Here is a 16,051-nt window from a genome sequence, read left to right on the forward strand (position 1 = left end):
AATAGCCTTTTTATGGAGAGATGCAATGATGAGAAAAACTCCATTCTACAACTGAAGCAGAAGCCAATGTAATTAAATTTTAATAACTGCTTCCTTACTGCACTGCCACAGCAAGATGGTAGCCTCAAAAGAAACAGCTGCCCCAAAGATATATATACTTTTAAACAAACCTTGCATCAATACATCTAATTTTGCCATTTCTGCATACTTATTAAACTCAGCTGAACTGGAATATAAAATAAAAAAAAAGGAAAAGAGAAAAGAATAAAGCAGCAATGTTCTGATTTTTCCAAGTCCTGATGTAATTGCTATTGCTTTTCCCAAGGTTATGGGACCAGTTCTCGTATCTTCAGTGTTCTACTTTCAGTTGGCCAAAAGGTGAAGTTACTTGCTCCATTTTTATTTTATTTTAATATTATTTTTCATAAAGCCTTATGCAGGTATATCAAAGACTGACAAAGATCAAGGGCCTTGCTTGAGATTTAATATTCAGGATCGGATTCAAAATCCACTTCATTTTTGGAGCAATAGTGAGGAAACACATGTATTGATTTCCACTGACTTTGTGTTACCTTCTACATGAAAGTAAGTACCTACTGCTTTGACAGTGACCATATCCAAAGCATGTCTGTTCTGCACTGAAAACTTCATTTTGAGTGTTGGTCTTCTCTTCTTGTCTACTGAATTAAAAGTCAAAGAAGTTGATTTGTGAAAATCTGTGGTGCCTGACACCCTTCAAGCAAAGAACAGTTGCTGGCTGAATTAAGGTGGCTATTAAAGGAATATGTTGGATAAAGACATGGTTATAATGTACAGTGTAACTGCTTTCCAGATCTCTTGAAAATGGAAAAAATGGTTTGAAATAACGTTAATTAAGCACTGTGAAGCCCCAGAGACAGAGCAAATTTAATCTGCTGGTGAGATCTGGAGATCAATTCTACAAGGACCCATTTCTGTGAAAGAATTGAGTAAAAGACAGTATGTGCCTTGGGATATGCCTTGGGATAGTGGAGTGTGAATGGGATATTGCTTTAGCCAACTCCAAAGAAGACAAGTTTCAGAGCATGGTGACTCACTCAGCACAGTGAAACCTAGCACTGTAGCCCAGGGAGTCTGCACATAATAGTGCAGAGAGGAAACTGGCTCTCAGGGGAAAGGTGCCACTGAATTACAAGGTGCTAGTTTATTTTGCAATCAGATCTTTACTCCAGTAAAACTTCTGATAAAGTAAATGAAATAAAATTGTCAAGTGCAGTAGTCAAATGACATGCTAACTTGATCAGATTGTTCTACAAAGGAGCAACTAAAGTATCATAAAACTGCAAAAACACTACAGTTATACTAAGCTTGCAGAAAGATTTATACATTTTCTTCAAATACATAACGAATACGCCATAACTGAACCAAGGTGAAACCATAGGGACTCTAAGCAGCACAGTGAATTAATGCACCAATAACAATCTATTGAATGAATGGTTCATCTTTTGCTTAAGTCATGAGTTTAATTGTATTCAAAACCTTCCATGCTCCCAGCATCTGCTTTAAAGGTCTGGGACACCTCCTGAAACTCTCATTAAAGCCTAGTCACATCCAGTTACACAGATGAACCATTCTTACTTTTTAATATTCACTTCAACTCCTTTCAAGGCTTGGGGTTTTGTTTTTGGTTTGTTTTTTTTCAAAGCTGCAGCATCATTTTGGCATATTTTTAAGTTATTGGTATGATTCTTTGTGTACTACACAACAAAATTGTATGTATTTGTTAAAGGAGTTCCTGGACTTGTACTTTCAATAGCTTCATCTCTGTCTCAAGCAGATTTATTCCACACCCCCAGAAAAACCTCACATAACGCACTTCTCCTCTAACAACAGAATTACTATGAATAATAATTACTGTGCTGTGGTGGACAGAAAGAATTAAGTATCATTCTGCATTAACATGCAAACACTTAGGATTCAAGTCTTCCTGCCTCTAACAATTAGATTATCAAAGAGGTTTTCCCTAGAGAATCAAGTAAGAGCTGGTATAGCATCCATTTAGCCAGAGACCCTGACACCTTATTTACTTTGAAGCTATTTTGATAATTTTGCAATGTTCTCCCTCCAAGATTAAGAAGAACTTGCCTCGCTTGGGTGAATATATTCTACCTTCAGCACAAACACTTAAGGAGAGGCTCAGAAATGGAGCAGAAAAGAGTGATGAATGCTGGTCAGGAATTGTGTGGCCAAACAATGCGAGAAGCCTTCCTCCCTGCATGCCAAGTGCTGTGTCTGACCCTAGGGAGGAGTTTGGGAGTTCAGCTGTTAAAATTGAAGGTATGAATGATGCAAGAAGTCAGAAGTGGGAAGAAAAAAATACTGCAAAGTCAGAACAGATTTTAACTCTGCTACACTGTACTTTATTTAGAAGATTTGGTTACTGGGTACATTTTCTTGCCCCTGCCCATCCTTCCCTGGGGCTTAAGTTTCAATCTCTTCTGTATGGCAGCTTTTGACTATTTTGCCTTACCTCTGGTTGTGACCTGGCCTTTAGCCCTGGTCACAGCTCATCTTTCTCTGTACAGAGCCCTCTAACTCATGGCCCTGCTTCTGTCTTCAAGGAGAGTGAAAAGCAGCTGCTTCTGTTGCCTGCCCTGAGGCACTGTCAGGCAGCTGCCTCCTTAGTTGTGCACCTCCACTGCTCAAATTCTGGAAGAATTGCAGGCAGCTCAGGGGTTTGGACTATCTCAGACCTGCCAAGCTAGTTAAAATTCAATCACATAGTGTTGGAATAAGCAAAATCAGGCCAAGACTGCTCACAAAGGAAGAAAACGGGATGATACAGGGTGAATGGCAAGGCAGTGAGGGGTTACAGGACAGTAAGAAGACTATGGCAGATGTCGAAGAAGAATTTGTGAGCCAGCCCCTCTGTACAGCTCCCACGCATTCCCAACCCCACCTCTACAGCTGCAAATCTCACATTTCTCAGGATACAACCTAAAACCTTGACTGCATTCGCTAATTAATTTATCCAAATCTAGACTTGGCATCAATCATCACAAGGATTTTTTTCTTAACTATGACACCTCCCTATGCCACCAGATATTTTTCCTATTTCTTTTTCATTTTACAGTATTGAGAAAGGTAGTCAGGTTTAAAATGTTACAGCAGTTTTCAAATAATATTCAAAGCAAAATAATCTCGATGAGTGTGTGTGTTGAACCAGCGGCTGGAAACATTCAGCACCATTGTAACATTTTCATTTGTTTCCAGGGAATGAAGTTTATGCAGAACAATATAGACCCCATTCTTAGCACAAATTACCTTAGCTCTAGTTCCTGTTTGACTGAAGATTTATTTTACATTCAAGAATGAAACTTCATCTACCTTTCAGCTGGTGTGTTGAATAGAGTGGAGGGCCACACTTTCAGGACAGATATACTATTCTATTATTAGAGTCCATCATGCAGTACTAATGCATGAAGTGATAGAATCATTAACCTCGAGTTGTTTTTCTTCTATAACAAAGCCACAAACATTAATTCACAGAAAATGCTCTGGGATGAAACAGATATTGTTGTTTTATAAAAACCCAGAAAAGCTTTAGGAGTGGGAGGGAGCAGTACTTCCTAAACCCTGTGGCAAAGGGCACAAAAGGTGGCTAGATACTTTTGCCAATATCAAACTGAGAACTACTGTAGGAGATGTTCTGATATGAATATGTACATGGGAAACATTTACTAATTGCTCACCTTTTCTTCATTACCAGCACGACCCCCAGAAATATAATAACAAACAGCAAGATGCCTGCAATGACTCCAGCAATTTTAACAGTATGGTCAGTCTGCTTCTCAGGCTCTGGGTCTGGTTTTCTCGTGGCAGCACCTATGGGATCAGTAAAAGAGGAAAAAGAAGAACAGGAATGTTACTCTTTTGATGTTTTTATATTTAACCTACCAATGTCATTAGTTTTATCCAAGGCCAACAGATATCAATGCTTGGTCTTTTAAGAAAAAATTCCGCTTTCATATGCATTGACAGGAATATAATCCTTCATACTGTTCCATGACATTTTGCTTGTTCCATGACAACACAGGTGGGATGCCACAGCCAACCCCAACCCTTTTATAAGAGCCTCTTCACAGATTCACAGATTTCTATATTTTTATTATCTGTGCTGGCTGCCTTTTCTTTCTGCCATTTAGATACTTGCTCACAATACAATAACTACACCAAGCCTTTATCCAAATTTGATTTGCTGGAACATTTTCCTCAATTATTTTTCATAAATGAAGCTGTAATTCCATAACATATTAGCTTAAGCACCTGGAAAAGTGAGATAAGCTCATTTACCATGCATTTTACCCACAATTGTTTTTTACACAATAGACGTGGTGTTTTTTTTCCCTGCCTTTGGAAATCTAAATCTAGGTCACATCTGGTAGGCAAAAAGACTCCTTCTAAGCAATTTATTCACAAAGTGGGAAGCAGCTGATGATCACACCACTGGCACCCACATTTAATATCTGTTTAAATGAGATAACCAGTGCCTTACAGCAACCACTGTCTTAGCTCTTCCAGCTTCTCCATTTTAAAAAAATAACATCATTTGTACTGTTTACTGTATAATGTGATGGAATGTCACAGCCATGTCTGATGAAATATCCATTTCCTCTACTAAATGAGTTCAGGATGAAAAATCTTGAGGAAGCAACATTAAATTCACTAAACTGCTTTTATTTTTTTTTTATGGACTTCCAGTTTTTTTAATCAAAACATTACAGCATTCATCATTTGAAGCACCATGCCATGAGGTGGACGCAGGGATTTATGGATCACTTTCCTGCTATAGCTTTTTTGGGAAGGGAGAAAGAAGAGTAAAGCCTAAGTGGAGTGTAATATTTTAAGACCATATTCTTATATCACTATCTGGATTTCACAGAGGATTTTGAAAGCACCGCTTATATTTTACATGTTTCTCCACTTTCTTTTCCAGGAAAAAAAGCAAATATGCGATCAATTAACGTGCAGAGATATTTACTGAAAAGTCAAATGAAAACATTTCCAATGTTACTTCTCAGTTGTAACCAGGATATTTTAACATGGTGAGCACTTCTAAGCACCCACATTGGCACTTTTAGCCTGTATCTCCCAAACTCCTTAGCACTGGAATGCCAGGAAAACCTGGTAATTTGTACTGCTGCCAGAAACGGTGCTAAGATTTAAACAAAATATATCTAGCACTAACTGCAGGAACCAGATTCTTTGGAAAATTCTGACCATGGCACTTTGTGTGAATGCTAAATTAGAGAAGACAATATGCTGCCTTTGTGCCCAGTCCCATTAGAGTATCATCAGTTCAATAGCAATACACTGCAATTCTGAATCAGTAAAATTCTAACTACATGTAAGTAAAGGTAACAGAATCTGGCTCTGTGTTTTCTTCAATGCAGATGCATAAAATTCTATTATAAAGTTCTGTTTTAATTTTCCTTGTTTAATATATAAATCATTTTGTTAAACTATATTGCTGTAATCTGCATGGCACTCAAGTGTAGCAGACACTCAGAAGACTTCTAGAGTACCTTTGTGCAAAAGGCAGCTGTTTAATTTGGCAAACAGGAAGCATCAAGTATGATGCAAATGGTAAGACATGATAAGGACTTCACAGTCCTCTTTTAAATATAAAACACAAGCAAGGAAGAATGCAAAGTCAACAGCAAGTAGTATCTTTTCAGATATAATTTCTAAAGCTGGTTCTAATTTCTAAAGCTGGTTCCTTCCAAAGTCTACTCTTCATTATCTCCTTCAGGCCACCTCACCCTACTGGAACACTAATTGGGAACGCATTCTTAAAACCAAATTCTAACTTATGGTTTCATGCCTTTCATTAAGGATTCCAGTGCTAGTTTTGGGATCATGATTGCTAAAACTTAAAATTGAGTGAAAGTAGCCTTGCTACATTTTCACAAAGAACTCTCAACCATCCAATGTCTTCTATCTCAGTGTCATGTCTCTCTTGGACAGCACTGGTTCCTCACTTTAGCAGAATCAGCTAGACTTACACTATGCAGATGAGATAATACAAAAATTGCATTCAGGGGACACACATTTTCTGCATATCACAGAGCACAACTTTTATGACATGCCTTCAGTGACACAAAGCCTCACTCTCTTGGGAGTTATGGGTAAGCTGGGGAATCCACTACTGTTGCAAACTCTCCCAGAAAGAAAGCCTACACAAGGATACATACAGAGCCTGATACCAGGATGCTGAAACTCCCATGTTGCATCATCTATTGATTATCCAATAGAGGAATCTTCTGACAGTGTCTAGGAAAAAGTGCATGCAATGCCACTCTGAGTAAAAAATAGAATAAAGCTTCCCACCATGATGGACTCAGCCAGACTCATAATAGAGATTGTCATAAAATGGAAACATGACGTTTGACATGCCTTTCAAAAACTCCTATCATTAATTATAATAAAAAGCCAAATATTGGCAGTTCTCAATTCTCCTTTAGTTCTGTTCAGCATCTCATTCATTCCCTGACAGAATGCTGCTCCTTTCCTGATGTCAGTGGTTTCAAAAATCCACCTAGCTAAAAGAACCAAACTTGCCACATTTCAACTTTCTTGAGCTTCCCTTGAGTTTTAATACTAGAAATTCTGGATAACATGTCTTCATTGTATTTAATACTGTTTATTCCTTTAACATACCTCAGTTTTTCTACAACATGATTTTTATTGTGTTCCGCCCCATGTTTTATCCCCTTAGCATTTGTGTTTGGTTTCATTTCAACATCAGATGGACACTGAACAGGTCACTGGCACATTGTTTACAGTAAAACCTGCAGTTCAGTGTTCAATTTTGAACACTTTATTAGCTAAAATTAATTAAAATTTACCTCTGCTGAATACTACGTAGCATTTATTGCGGCTGAAATTTGAATTGGCACTACTTTTTTATTCAGTTTGTTTTTGTCCTGCTAAAATTCTTCATAGTCCTCTGTGAATTCTGCTAACCCACATCACCCATCATCATACTCAAGACCTGCTGCCTCAATCCTGACTCTTCTATGTACTTAACAGATATACTGTACAGCACAATATTAAACCCTTAAGTGCACTAGCTACAATAAAGCTGGCAGTTTACTTCTGTCTGGTTTCTGTCTGATAAGTAGATTTGGATCCAGAGTAATATTCATCTCTCACCTCATAATTACTTCTAACTGACTTTTAACCTGCAGCCACACAGGCAATTGCACTGGCACCATGGAAAGAAAGGTGAACTGCGTGTAATGGGATTGAAGCAGCAAGGGGCAGTAGTTTTGAAATTCATTTTGCCACTTGATAAACTGCAATGTCAATTTGTGATTTTAGTTTTGTTTGTATGTTTTCAAGAGAAATTTGGAAAAGCACTACTGCAAGTCTAAAAGAAAACCAATGCCGTGCTTTCTCTTTTACTCTGCTGTACGGTCACACATTCAAGTTAAGTGAAATGTAATTCTTTACAGAAATAGTGTTAACTGTTCATTACTGTATCATAATACTATAGTCCTGGCATTTTATTCTATTTCTTATTGTTGTTTCAACCAGGTTGTCTGGCACTGTGGGTTTTAATTTCCTTAATCACTCTAGAGCCTTAAAAAATATAGAGCTACAAGACCAGTGGAATTCTGTATCTGCAGCAAAATATCTGTTGTTAATGACACACTGCATATTGTTGCCAACAGCTGGACTAAGCCACTGCATTTTCCTCACAACATTGGAACTAGTGACTTACTGTTTTGGGGTTAGTTTTTATTGTTCATTTTAATTTTAAGCTTTTGGTTGTTGCACACAGAAGCCTGACCTTAAACCTTGCCCAATAGCCTCACTTCTGCTTTCTCACTGCAACTGTCTTGGCTGGTGTAGTTAGAAGAATCAAGGCCAAACTGACACATATACTGTGGTCCACCTGCAGAAAGGCAATAGGTCAGTGAAGACCAGTGACTGCAGGACAGCCCAACGGGAGATGATAGAAAATTAAAGGACAAGGAAATGTTTCCTTCCAGTTTCAAAAGGATACAGTTGCTGACTTTGGAAAGCCCTTACTTGATGACAACAACCTAGAGTGCATCCTGCCGGAAGTGAAAAACAAGAGATACGCTTGTAGATAAAACCCAAAGTGCCACAAAACCAGGCAAATAAAGTGGAATACAGGAACATTGTTTGCTTCCATAACCTTGGTTATTTCTTTTTCTAATTAAACTCAGGGATTCCAATTTCACTTTTACTTATTTATTGCCCATTCTTTGTGGCTTTCCCTACAGCAGCACTCACATTGTGAATTATTTTTTCTTCTTCACTTAAAAAAAATGGCATTCAGCTGGCCTGATATATGACTTTCCCTGATGTATCCCATTTTATTTGGTATTTTGTAAGACCTAGTGACAACAGCATTTCCAATTAATAACACAGCAGAAACAGATCTTCAAGAGTAATTTGAGGGACAGAGTAATGTTTTTATGGATGACGTTGGGTAGGGTGTTCCAAGGCAGGAAGTAACAAATTAGGTTCATAAAGATAAAGGTAGGAAATGCAGAAATACCAAAAGTCAAGGGCTGGGATAAAAAGCAGTACGACAAAATCAGAAAGGACATAAATATGTCTGTGCTACAGGCATGAAAAGAGGTGCTCCACAGAGGCAGGTCCTTCTTGCAGTCAAAGAATGAAAAGGAATTCCAGTCCTGTATCACAGACTGCAAACTACACCTGAATGGGGCAGTAGTGCAAAATGTCCTGTTTCCTCAGCATTTCCACCCCCATCTCCCCCATCACTGCAAAAAACTGTACCCTCATTTTTAAGTCTGTAGCAGCACTACTGGCATTATGAAAAGACAAGCCAGTCCAAAATGCTTTTCATTGGAGTTTCAAGTTCATTTCAGATGCCAGGATTTGTGACTGTCTTGGAGAAGACCCAAAACACATACAGTTTTGTAGATGAAATGAATTACCACCCTGGCTAGTCTGTTTATACTGTAAGTGACTGGCATTCAGTCCTCGTCTGCTAGCCAGCATGTATTCTGCTAACAAAGTCTTTGTTTTATTACTCCTGGTAGAACTCCAGCTAAGGGAGAAGGTTCTCCCTCCCCTTCCTCATTGTTAGCTTTCAAATCAGTGTTCCTAGTTCTCCTCCAAAACAGCATTGCTTTTTTTTGTCCATATGGTAAAAGTTAAGAGGTGGTGTTGAGCAGGGTATAATTTGTTACAGAAGGTGGTTTTGATCAGCATTTTTTTCAATTTTCTCTCTATTCCATGCTTTGAATATATTAGTTTTGTAAATGCCTCAGAGTAAGGTCTGCTTTACTTCTCTTTTTACAGTATTTTTCCTTTTCTGTTCCTGGCTTCTTCTGGAAATGCTCATGTATAGACTGCCTTTTCCACAGGGCAGGGATTATGTTTTCTTTCTGTTTTGCTAAGCACAGAAGCCATTTATGTGCTGAAATTGATGTATCCTGATTTTCCCTCCTATGATGTGTTAGCACTCACTAAATCTGTTCTTTGAATGTCAGGGAAAGAGGGCAAACAGCACTTACATTTTTGCAGGAGAATATCTACTCTGTAATTTATGATCAGTACAATACATATTGCTGTGTACAGACCTTCCTTTTCTGAAAAAGAGATTTCTGTACTTCTGCAAGACAACCATGCTGATTTGGTATATTGTTTATTTGGTGTTTTTTAAATGTAGGAAAAACCAGTCTTGTTAAAAGTTCTATGCAATGAAGAGACTATCAAAACACGGCTCCACTGTATAACAATAATTATGAATTATTAATCTTGTTTGTGATATTCTTCACAAAAATGTAAATATAAGCGACAAAGAACTGCATGAAAAGAAATGCAAAGAACTGCTTCGCTGATGAATATGACTCATTTAACTATCAAATGAACCATATCTCTCACTGGTGGATGATTCATGTTGGTGCATGTGAGCAAAAAGGCTTTTTTTGTTAAACATCTGTGCTTCTGGCTGTCAGGAATAATAACATTCTTTACAAAACATGCCTTAAACAAATAAAGTTCCCAGTTTGACATATGTATTTTGGTCTCATCACAATTTATTTTTTAATAGGATTTTATTCCAGGCTCTCAAGACTGAATTTTTCTGGATATTGTGGGGTTTTTTAAAAGGACTTAAAAGTAAACAAGAAGCAAGCCTTGATAAACAGCTCATTTGCTCCTTTGCAGCAAAACCATCAACTCTTCTGCCAGTTCTTTTTTTTTTCCTTTTCTCTTAATCAATGAAATTTAAATAATTAAAATCAATAAAATTTTTCCTCTCCAGTGGGTACCCAAGCCAGTTGGAAGCCCTCACTCATACTGGAAGAAAGAAAGTGTAAGTCCTTGCACTTTATTAGCACTGAGATCATTAAATAATGTTTTAAGCATAGTGAACAGTTACACCACAACCAGAAATTAATAACAAGTCTAGAATATGCACACACAGTGTATCTCCTTCTTGGAAATAAATAATTTCCTAAAGAAAAAACATGAAGCCTTAAGCGTTCACATGGCCCTAAAGGGTACCCTCACACACTTAAGTCTATTTCATTAAGAAAAAAGTCTGATGACATAATTACTCTGTGTGGCTAAAGAAGAAATGGTGCACATCACAGACCTCTGTGTTAACAAAGAGGAAGATCATGGCAGCATATTTGAAAGACAAACCTGTGACACTGCAATAAAAGATAAAATACTTCTGACAACTTTGAAAAGAAGAAACTGGATTTCTGTATCAAACTGCTCTCTGACTACCCAAACATAACAAAGGTCAATATGACTCCATGAGATGCAAATTTCTGATCAAGATGGGTGACCAAGGAGCAATGAGAACATACTTGCATCAAATTAGCTGTATATGTGTAGGTCTTATACCGAATAAGGATGAGGAGGTCTGAGAAAGAGGCACAAAGAAGGGCTGGAACTGCAGGTGTCTCAGTACTTTGAAATGTAGGACTAGGTACCGTGTGAAAGACATCATACTTGGAGCCACTGGAAGTCCAGCAACATCTTATAAACTGACTTCTGTGAACAAGAAATCCCAGGGGTATAATGTACAAGGAGAGCTTTTAGGCCTTAAACATTTGTTTTTATGGTTGTCTGTGTAATCACAAGCCAACAGTACTAAGGGGAAAAGACTGACTCTCTCAAATCAGCTGTAAGGGGATGAAAGCAGCCAGTCCAGACTGAACCTGTTCATACAGAATGCATTTTCTAAGAAAGTGAGAACCACTTCCTAACCACTCCTATAGAATTAGAGGATCATTACCCTCACCAAGGATATTTGTATTTCACCTGCTGCCAAAGGAGACCTCTGGCTGACTGATGCTTTCAACACAGGATCTACTCCTGAAACTATTCTGAAAAGTGTGAAGAACTATCAGACATCCCTGGAAGTCTATTTCAACTATCTACAGCCAGGAAAGGTGCAAGCTTTAGGCCTGAAGAGGTCTCTGCCCTCTTTAGAGGAGGTAAAATGTAGTTTTGCTTGTTGGCCTCAGCTGGCCTCCACAAGACAAGGAAGATGTGAAGTCCTATCAGAGTAATGTTTCTGGAGCTGGTCTGTTGAGGGTGAAACTCAGCCATAGAACTCGATGTTCTTGGCATGGAAAAACACAACGGTGTTATTTCCATTCATGACTGCAAGGGATCACCTCCAGCACAGTAACTGAGTAACCTGAAGCTATGAGTAGGAAGCAGTGGAGTGAGGTACTGTCTTCTGATCTTGCTGCCACTTAAAACCTATCTACAGGAATGCTAATGAATAGTTCCAAATGGAAAGTCAGTGAAGACCTCATTAATTTGCCATTAGGAGAAATGGGGGGTGGGAGGCAGAAGGACAATGCAGTAGAGGAATTCCAGTGGTATGTTTGCACATCCACACACTTTTGGCCTATGCTGCCACTGGCTCATAGATGAGGCTGACGTTCCTGGTGATTTCCACTACCAGCCTCCCTTGCCATTGTGCCCCTTAGGAAGGGTTCTTCAGAAATCCTTCAAAACTAGTCACACTCTCAGAATTTACTTATCTTTACTCACCACCTACCTGTTTTCTTGGAGGAAAGCATAGCATAGATCACTCTATGCAAATATAAATGGATTTGTAAACAAATTGATGCACACCGAATGGTAAAAGTATATTCGTGATAGGTTTATAAAAAGCAGGAAAAAGATGTAAAACTTTTTTTTTAAAGCATTCCCAGAGTCAGCACTGTTTTGGGGCAGGAATGTTGGCTAGAGGAACTGGAAAGGAAAATGAGCACAAGAAAGGAAAAATAAATCCACAGAATTCTAAATCTGGATTTGTGCCAATGCAGAGTAGCAATTCCTTTGTTCACATTTCAGAAGCATTTACAGTACTGCCTGTCCAAACTGAAACAATGTTAGATGAACCAAGATTCTAATACAGGGATAAGAATGACCTAGGCCTGCTCTGAATGGTTATAACTGATTTACTTTTACTTTTTCCTATACTTCCTCTAGGGTTTAGGGGTTATAGAACAATATCCATCTGTTCTATTTGATTAAGAATGTCTCAAATAGCCATTTTTCTCATTAATGAAAAGTCCCAAATATAATAATTTTACTTCAAAAAGTTTTCACTAATACTTTATTTGCTTCTGGCCTATGACAATTAACCATTTTTCCTCTCTTCCCCTTTCTGTTTTCAGTGTGAACTTGAAACTACTGCATTTCCCCTCTTGTCAGCTTGAAACCATGTGATGCAGCAACTTCCACTCACTTCTATGCAAAACACTCAAATTCCATTTGCATGGGAGTTTTTTGTTTACACAAAAAGAAAAAAAAGAAAAAAAGAGAAGGAAATGAAAATCCATGTTTGGGAAAAAATGAATACTTGAAAATGCACACGTACCTGAGTGCATTTCCCTGAGCTCTAAAATAATTGGCCTTTGTAGTCAAACTTCCATTACTGCAGAAAAGGACATTTTCAATATCATGTCTGGAGAAGGAGGTGTTAAAATCTCATCAATAACTAGAGTAATGGCTAGCATAGTGTTTAGTTACTACTCCAAGCAGACAAATGCAGCTTTGATATTATTAGAATTTCAGTTATTTCAAGGAATCTAAACTGAGTGAATTGCTGAAACACTATTTTGCTCCGGGTACTATGTTCTGTGTCTTTCAATTAAGGCCAACAGTATTACTCTCCTCTTCGCTGTACCACTCTATTTAACTGTAACACATTTTAACATTTACCTATACATGAACACAGATGTAATCCATGTAATACTGTATTATACATTTGTTAAACTCTCCAGTGATACAAACACCAGATTTGCAGCTCCTAAGACTACAGGTTATTTTACCCACAACTGGTCCCACATTTTCTTTCAAATTAAAATTCTAATTGCTTAGCATTTTATGAATACAGTCAATAACTACAGATGGGAAACACTGAAATTTACAGGGGTTTTTTTAGTTACTAATTATATCTCTGAGTTTCTCTCTCTTCCCTTGTCTCTCCTTAATTTTTCATTGTGTGAAATACAAAACATATTCTGTTTTGAATGTAAAAACCAGAGGCATTTTTTTAAATACAGAAATGAAATAACACACCGTATGACATCCAACCATGCTCTAAAAATTACCTACTGGCATTTTTGCTTTGTTCTATATTTTCCGCTTCTCTGTAGATAGCTGATGTTGAAATTAGATGTAATTAGATATTGGATTAGATGTGATACTGACAGGTACTACACAGATGGCAGATATGCCTTAAGTTTGTTAAGAATTTATCCTGGTCAGTTCATTCATACTGTTATTTTCATGACTAGATTTTATGTTTCCATTTTCTGTAGTGAGGCTAAGAAAACTGCCCTCCCATCAACCCAATCTCAAACAGTCTCACCTCACAGATATTCTCATATTAAGATTACACACTGCTGAGCAAACTGATTATTTTTAAAATGAGGATCAACCGAACAGACTCATCTTTAGTGGTGGAAGTTAAATTTTGTTTCACTCTCTTCAGGGAAGAGATATCTGACACTGGCACTTGGAATCATATTCTTCTCTCAGCGATGGACTGGAACACTCCAATTTCCAAATCAGTTGTGTACTTGAGGGATGTAATACAGTTCCTGCAATGACTGACTGTTAATTCTGTGACAACTAACTTTTAAACTTCTCTGAATAAAACATGAACAGACTCTCCTGTGCAAAATATTCCTAATTAGCCTACCTGTCCTTCATAAAGGGTAGGGAATAATTGATACTTTCTACCAGTTTAGGATTGATACTTATCTACTAGGTATTTTCTCCAGCTACTCCTGCCTCGGGTCTGTAACACCACTGGCTCTGGCAATATAGTACCAGGGTAGCCACTGAACCTGTAATTCCTTGGCCAACCCTAAGTATCAATGGCCAGATCAGAACAGCTGGTCCCTCTGCAGTTTATCCTCCCCACTCTCCTATTTATGCGGGAGAGTTGTAAAGGTCCCACCGTCCTTCACCCAGCCTGTTCAGAGTAAGAGGAGATGAATGGGAGGAGATCCTGAACCCCTGATCAGAGCCTCTGCTTTTTTCTGTAGTGACTCAAACACTGCTAATTCATTTTCAGAAAACTTTGTGAAATTCTTATTATTGTAAAACATGGAGTACTTAGTATCATTAACAGAATCACATTGGTAACTGATTTCTAATCAGCTCAGGTTCTCTATTTTCTACAATGACTTGTATTTATACTATAGGTTATTTCAGCATTTTTGAATTGTTATCAGCATTATTTTTAGGCCCTCTTTGTCTAATTATTTAACTTATTCAGGTGGTCTGCAGAAAACGTACTTATGTTTAAAATTCTAAATGCTTTGGCTGCACTGTCTTAGAAACAGAAAACCTGACATTTGACTCTGTAATGTATGATTAAAAAAAAAAAAAAAAAAAAAGGAGAACAAGAAACAGAAACTCCCATGGCACTCCTGTATCCTCTTACCATTTTCTTGTAACTATACTGTTTTATAGATGAAACTGTCACTGCAAAAATGACAAATATAACACAAAAAAGAACACAAATGGGCAATAAATCAGAAGTGACACTTCAGCCCATTGAAATGCATTCAGCCAGTGCTGCAGAAAGTAGGAGCATATCACAGAATCACAGAATGTTAGGGGTTGGATGGGACCTCTAGAGATCATCTAGTCCAACCACCCTGTCTCTTGCTTTGGATTCTGCCCAGCTGAGCAAGAGGACCTGAACCCTTGAACAAGCATTACAACCAGTGCTGGGGCCATCATGTAAAAACAGGCTTAGAATTCCACTTTGGAGGGTCACATCCATTCTTACTCTGCTTTCCTTGTCACCTGGCCTTGCAACAGCATTGTAATATGGCTGTGACATTGACACCACATGGGTGCTCTCCCCAGGATAACTGTACATAACTTCCACTGATGCAACTGCTGTTCAGAAGTATGAAGAGAAGAATATACTCCTAAACCTGTAGACAGACATATCTGCACATAGTTTTTTTATTACAGACAGCATTGTATTCTCTTTTAGGAAATCATGGGTTCCCCATTACCCAAAATAGCACTTCAAGTTTCAGCATGGCAGAATACATCCAAATCAATACTACATGGTTCAAGATGGAGAAAAAGGAATGTGAATGTCTCTGCAGCCCATGTTGCTACACCTCAAATGCATTACATTGTAAAGGAGAAACTACAAACACTGATAAACAAATTTCCCAGTTCTTGCCAACTAACTAGATAAACAGGAAAACATTTTTGGTTTTGTGTTAATAAACAAACTGTGTCTTCAGTAATGCAGTATAAATCTGGACTAAATCCCTTGACATAAAAAAGAATATAAAATTAAATGAATCTGTGATTTAATCAATCAATTATTCCAGATTATTTTTTTCACATTTACAGTGGAATGTCTGACAACAGAACATGACCCAGACTATAACAATAAATCTTGCTTATGTATTGAATACACATCTGAAGAAATCTGTATATTTTATTATGATGCTAACTTCATAAGGGAGGATAAACCAATTTGGAT

General features: G+C 37.8%; 1 protein-coding gene across 7 annotated transcripts in view; it reads right to left on the reverse strand.

The window, feature by feature from the left end:
- Window positions 1-16,051, reverse strand: part of PTPRM (protein tyrosine phosphatase receptor type M) — a 469,539-nt gene that overhangs the window by 151,308 nt on the left and 302,180 nt on the right. For all 7 annotated transcript variants that reach the window (XM_051611050.1, XM_051611049.1, XM_051611048.1 and 4 more), the window contains one exon: window positions 3,732-3,864. In XM_051611050.1, coding sequence (XP_051467010.1) covers window positions 3,732-3,864 — 133 coding nt within the window. The remainder of the gene's footprint in view (window positions 1-3,731; window positions 3,865-16,051) is intronic.

This window comes from Apus apus, chromosome 2, assembly GCF_020740795.1.
Source record: "Apus apus isolate bApuApu2 chromosome 2, bApuApu2.pri.cur, whole genome shotgun sequence".
NCBI lineage: Eukaryota > Metazoa > Chordata > Aves > Apodiformes > Apodidae > Apus > Apus apus.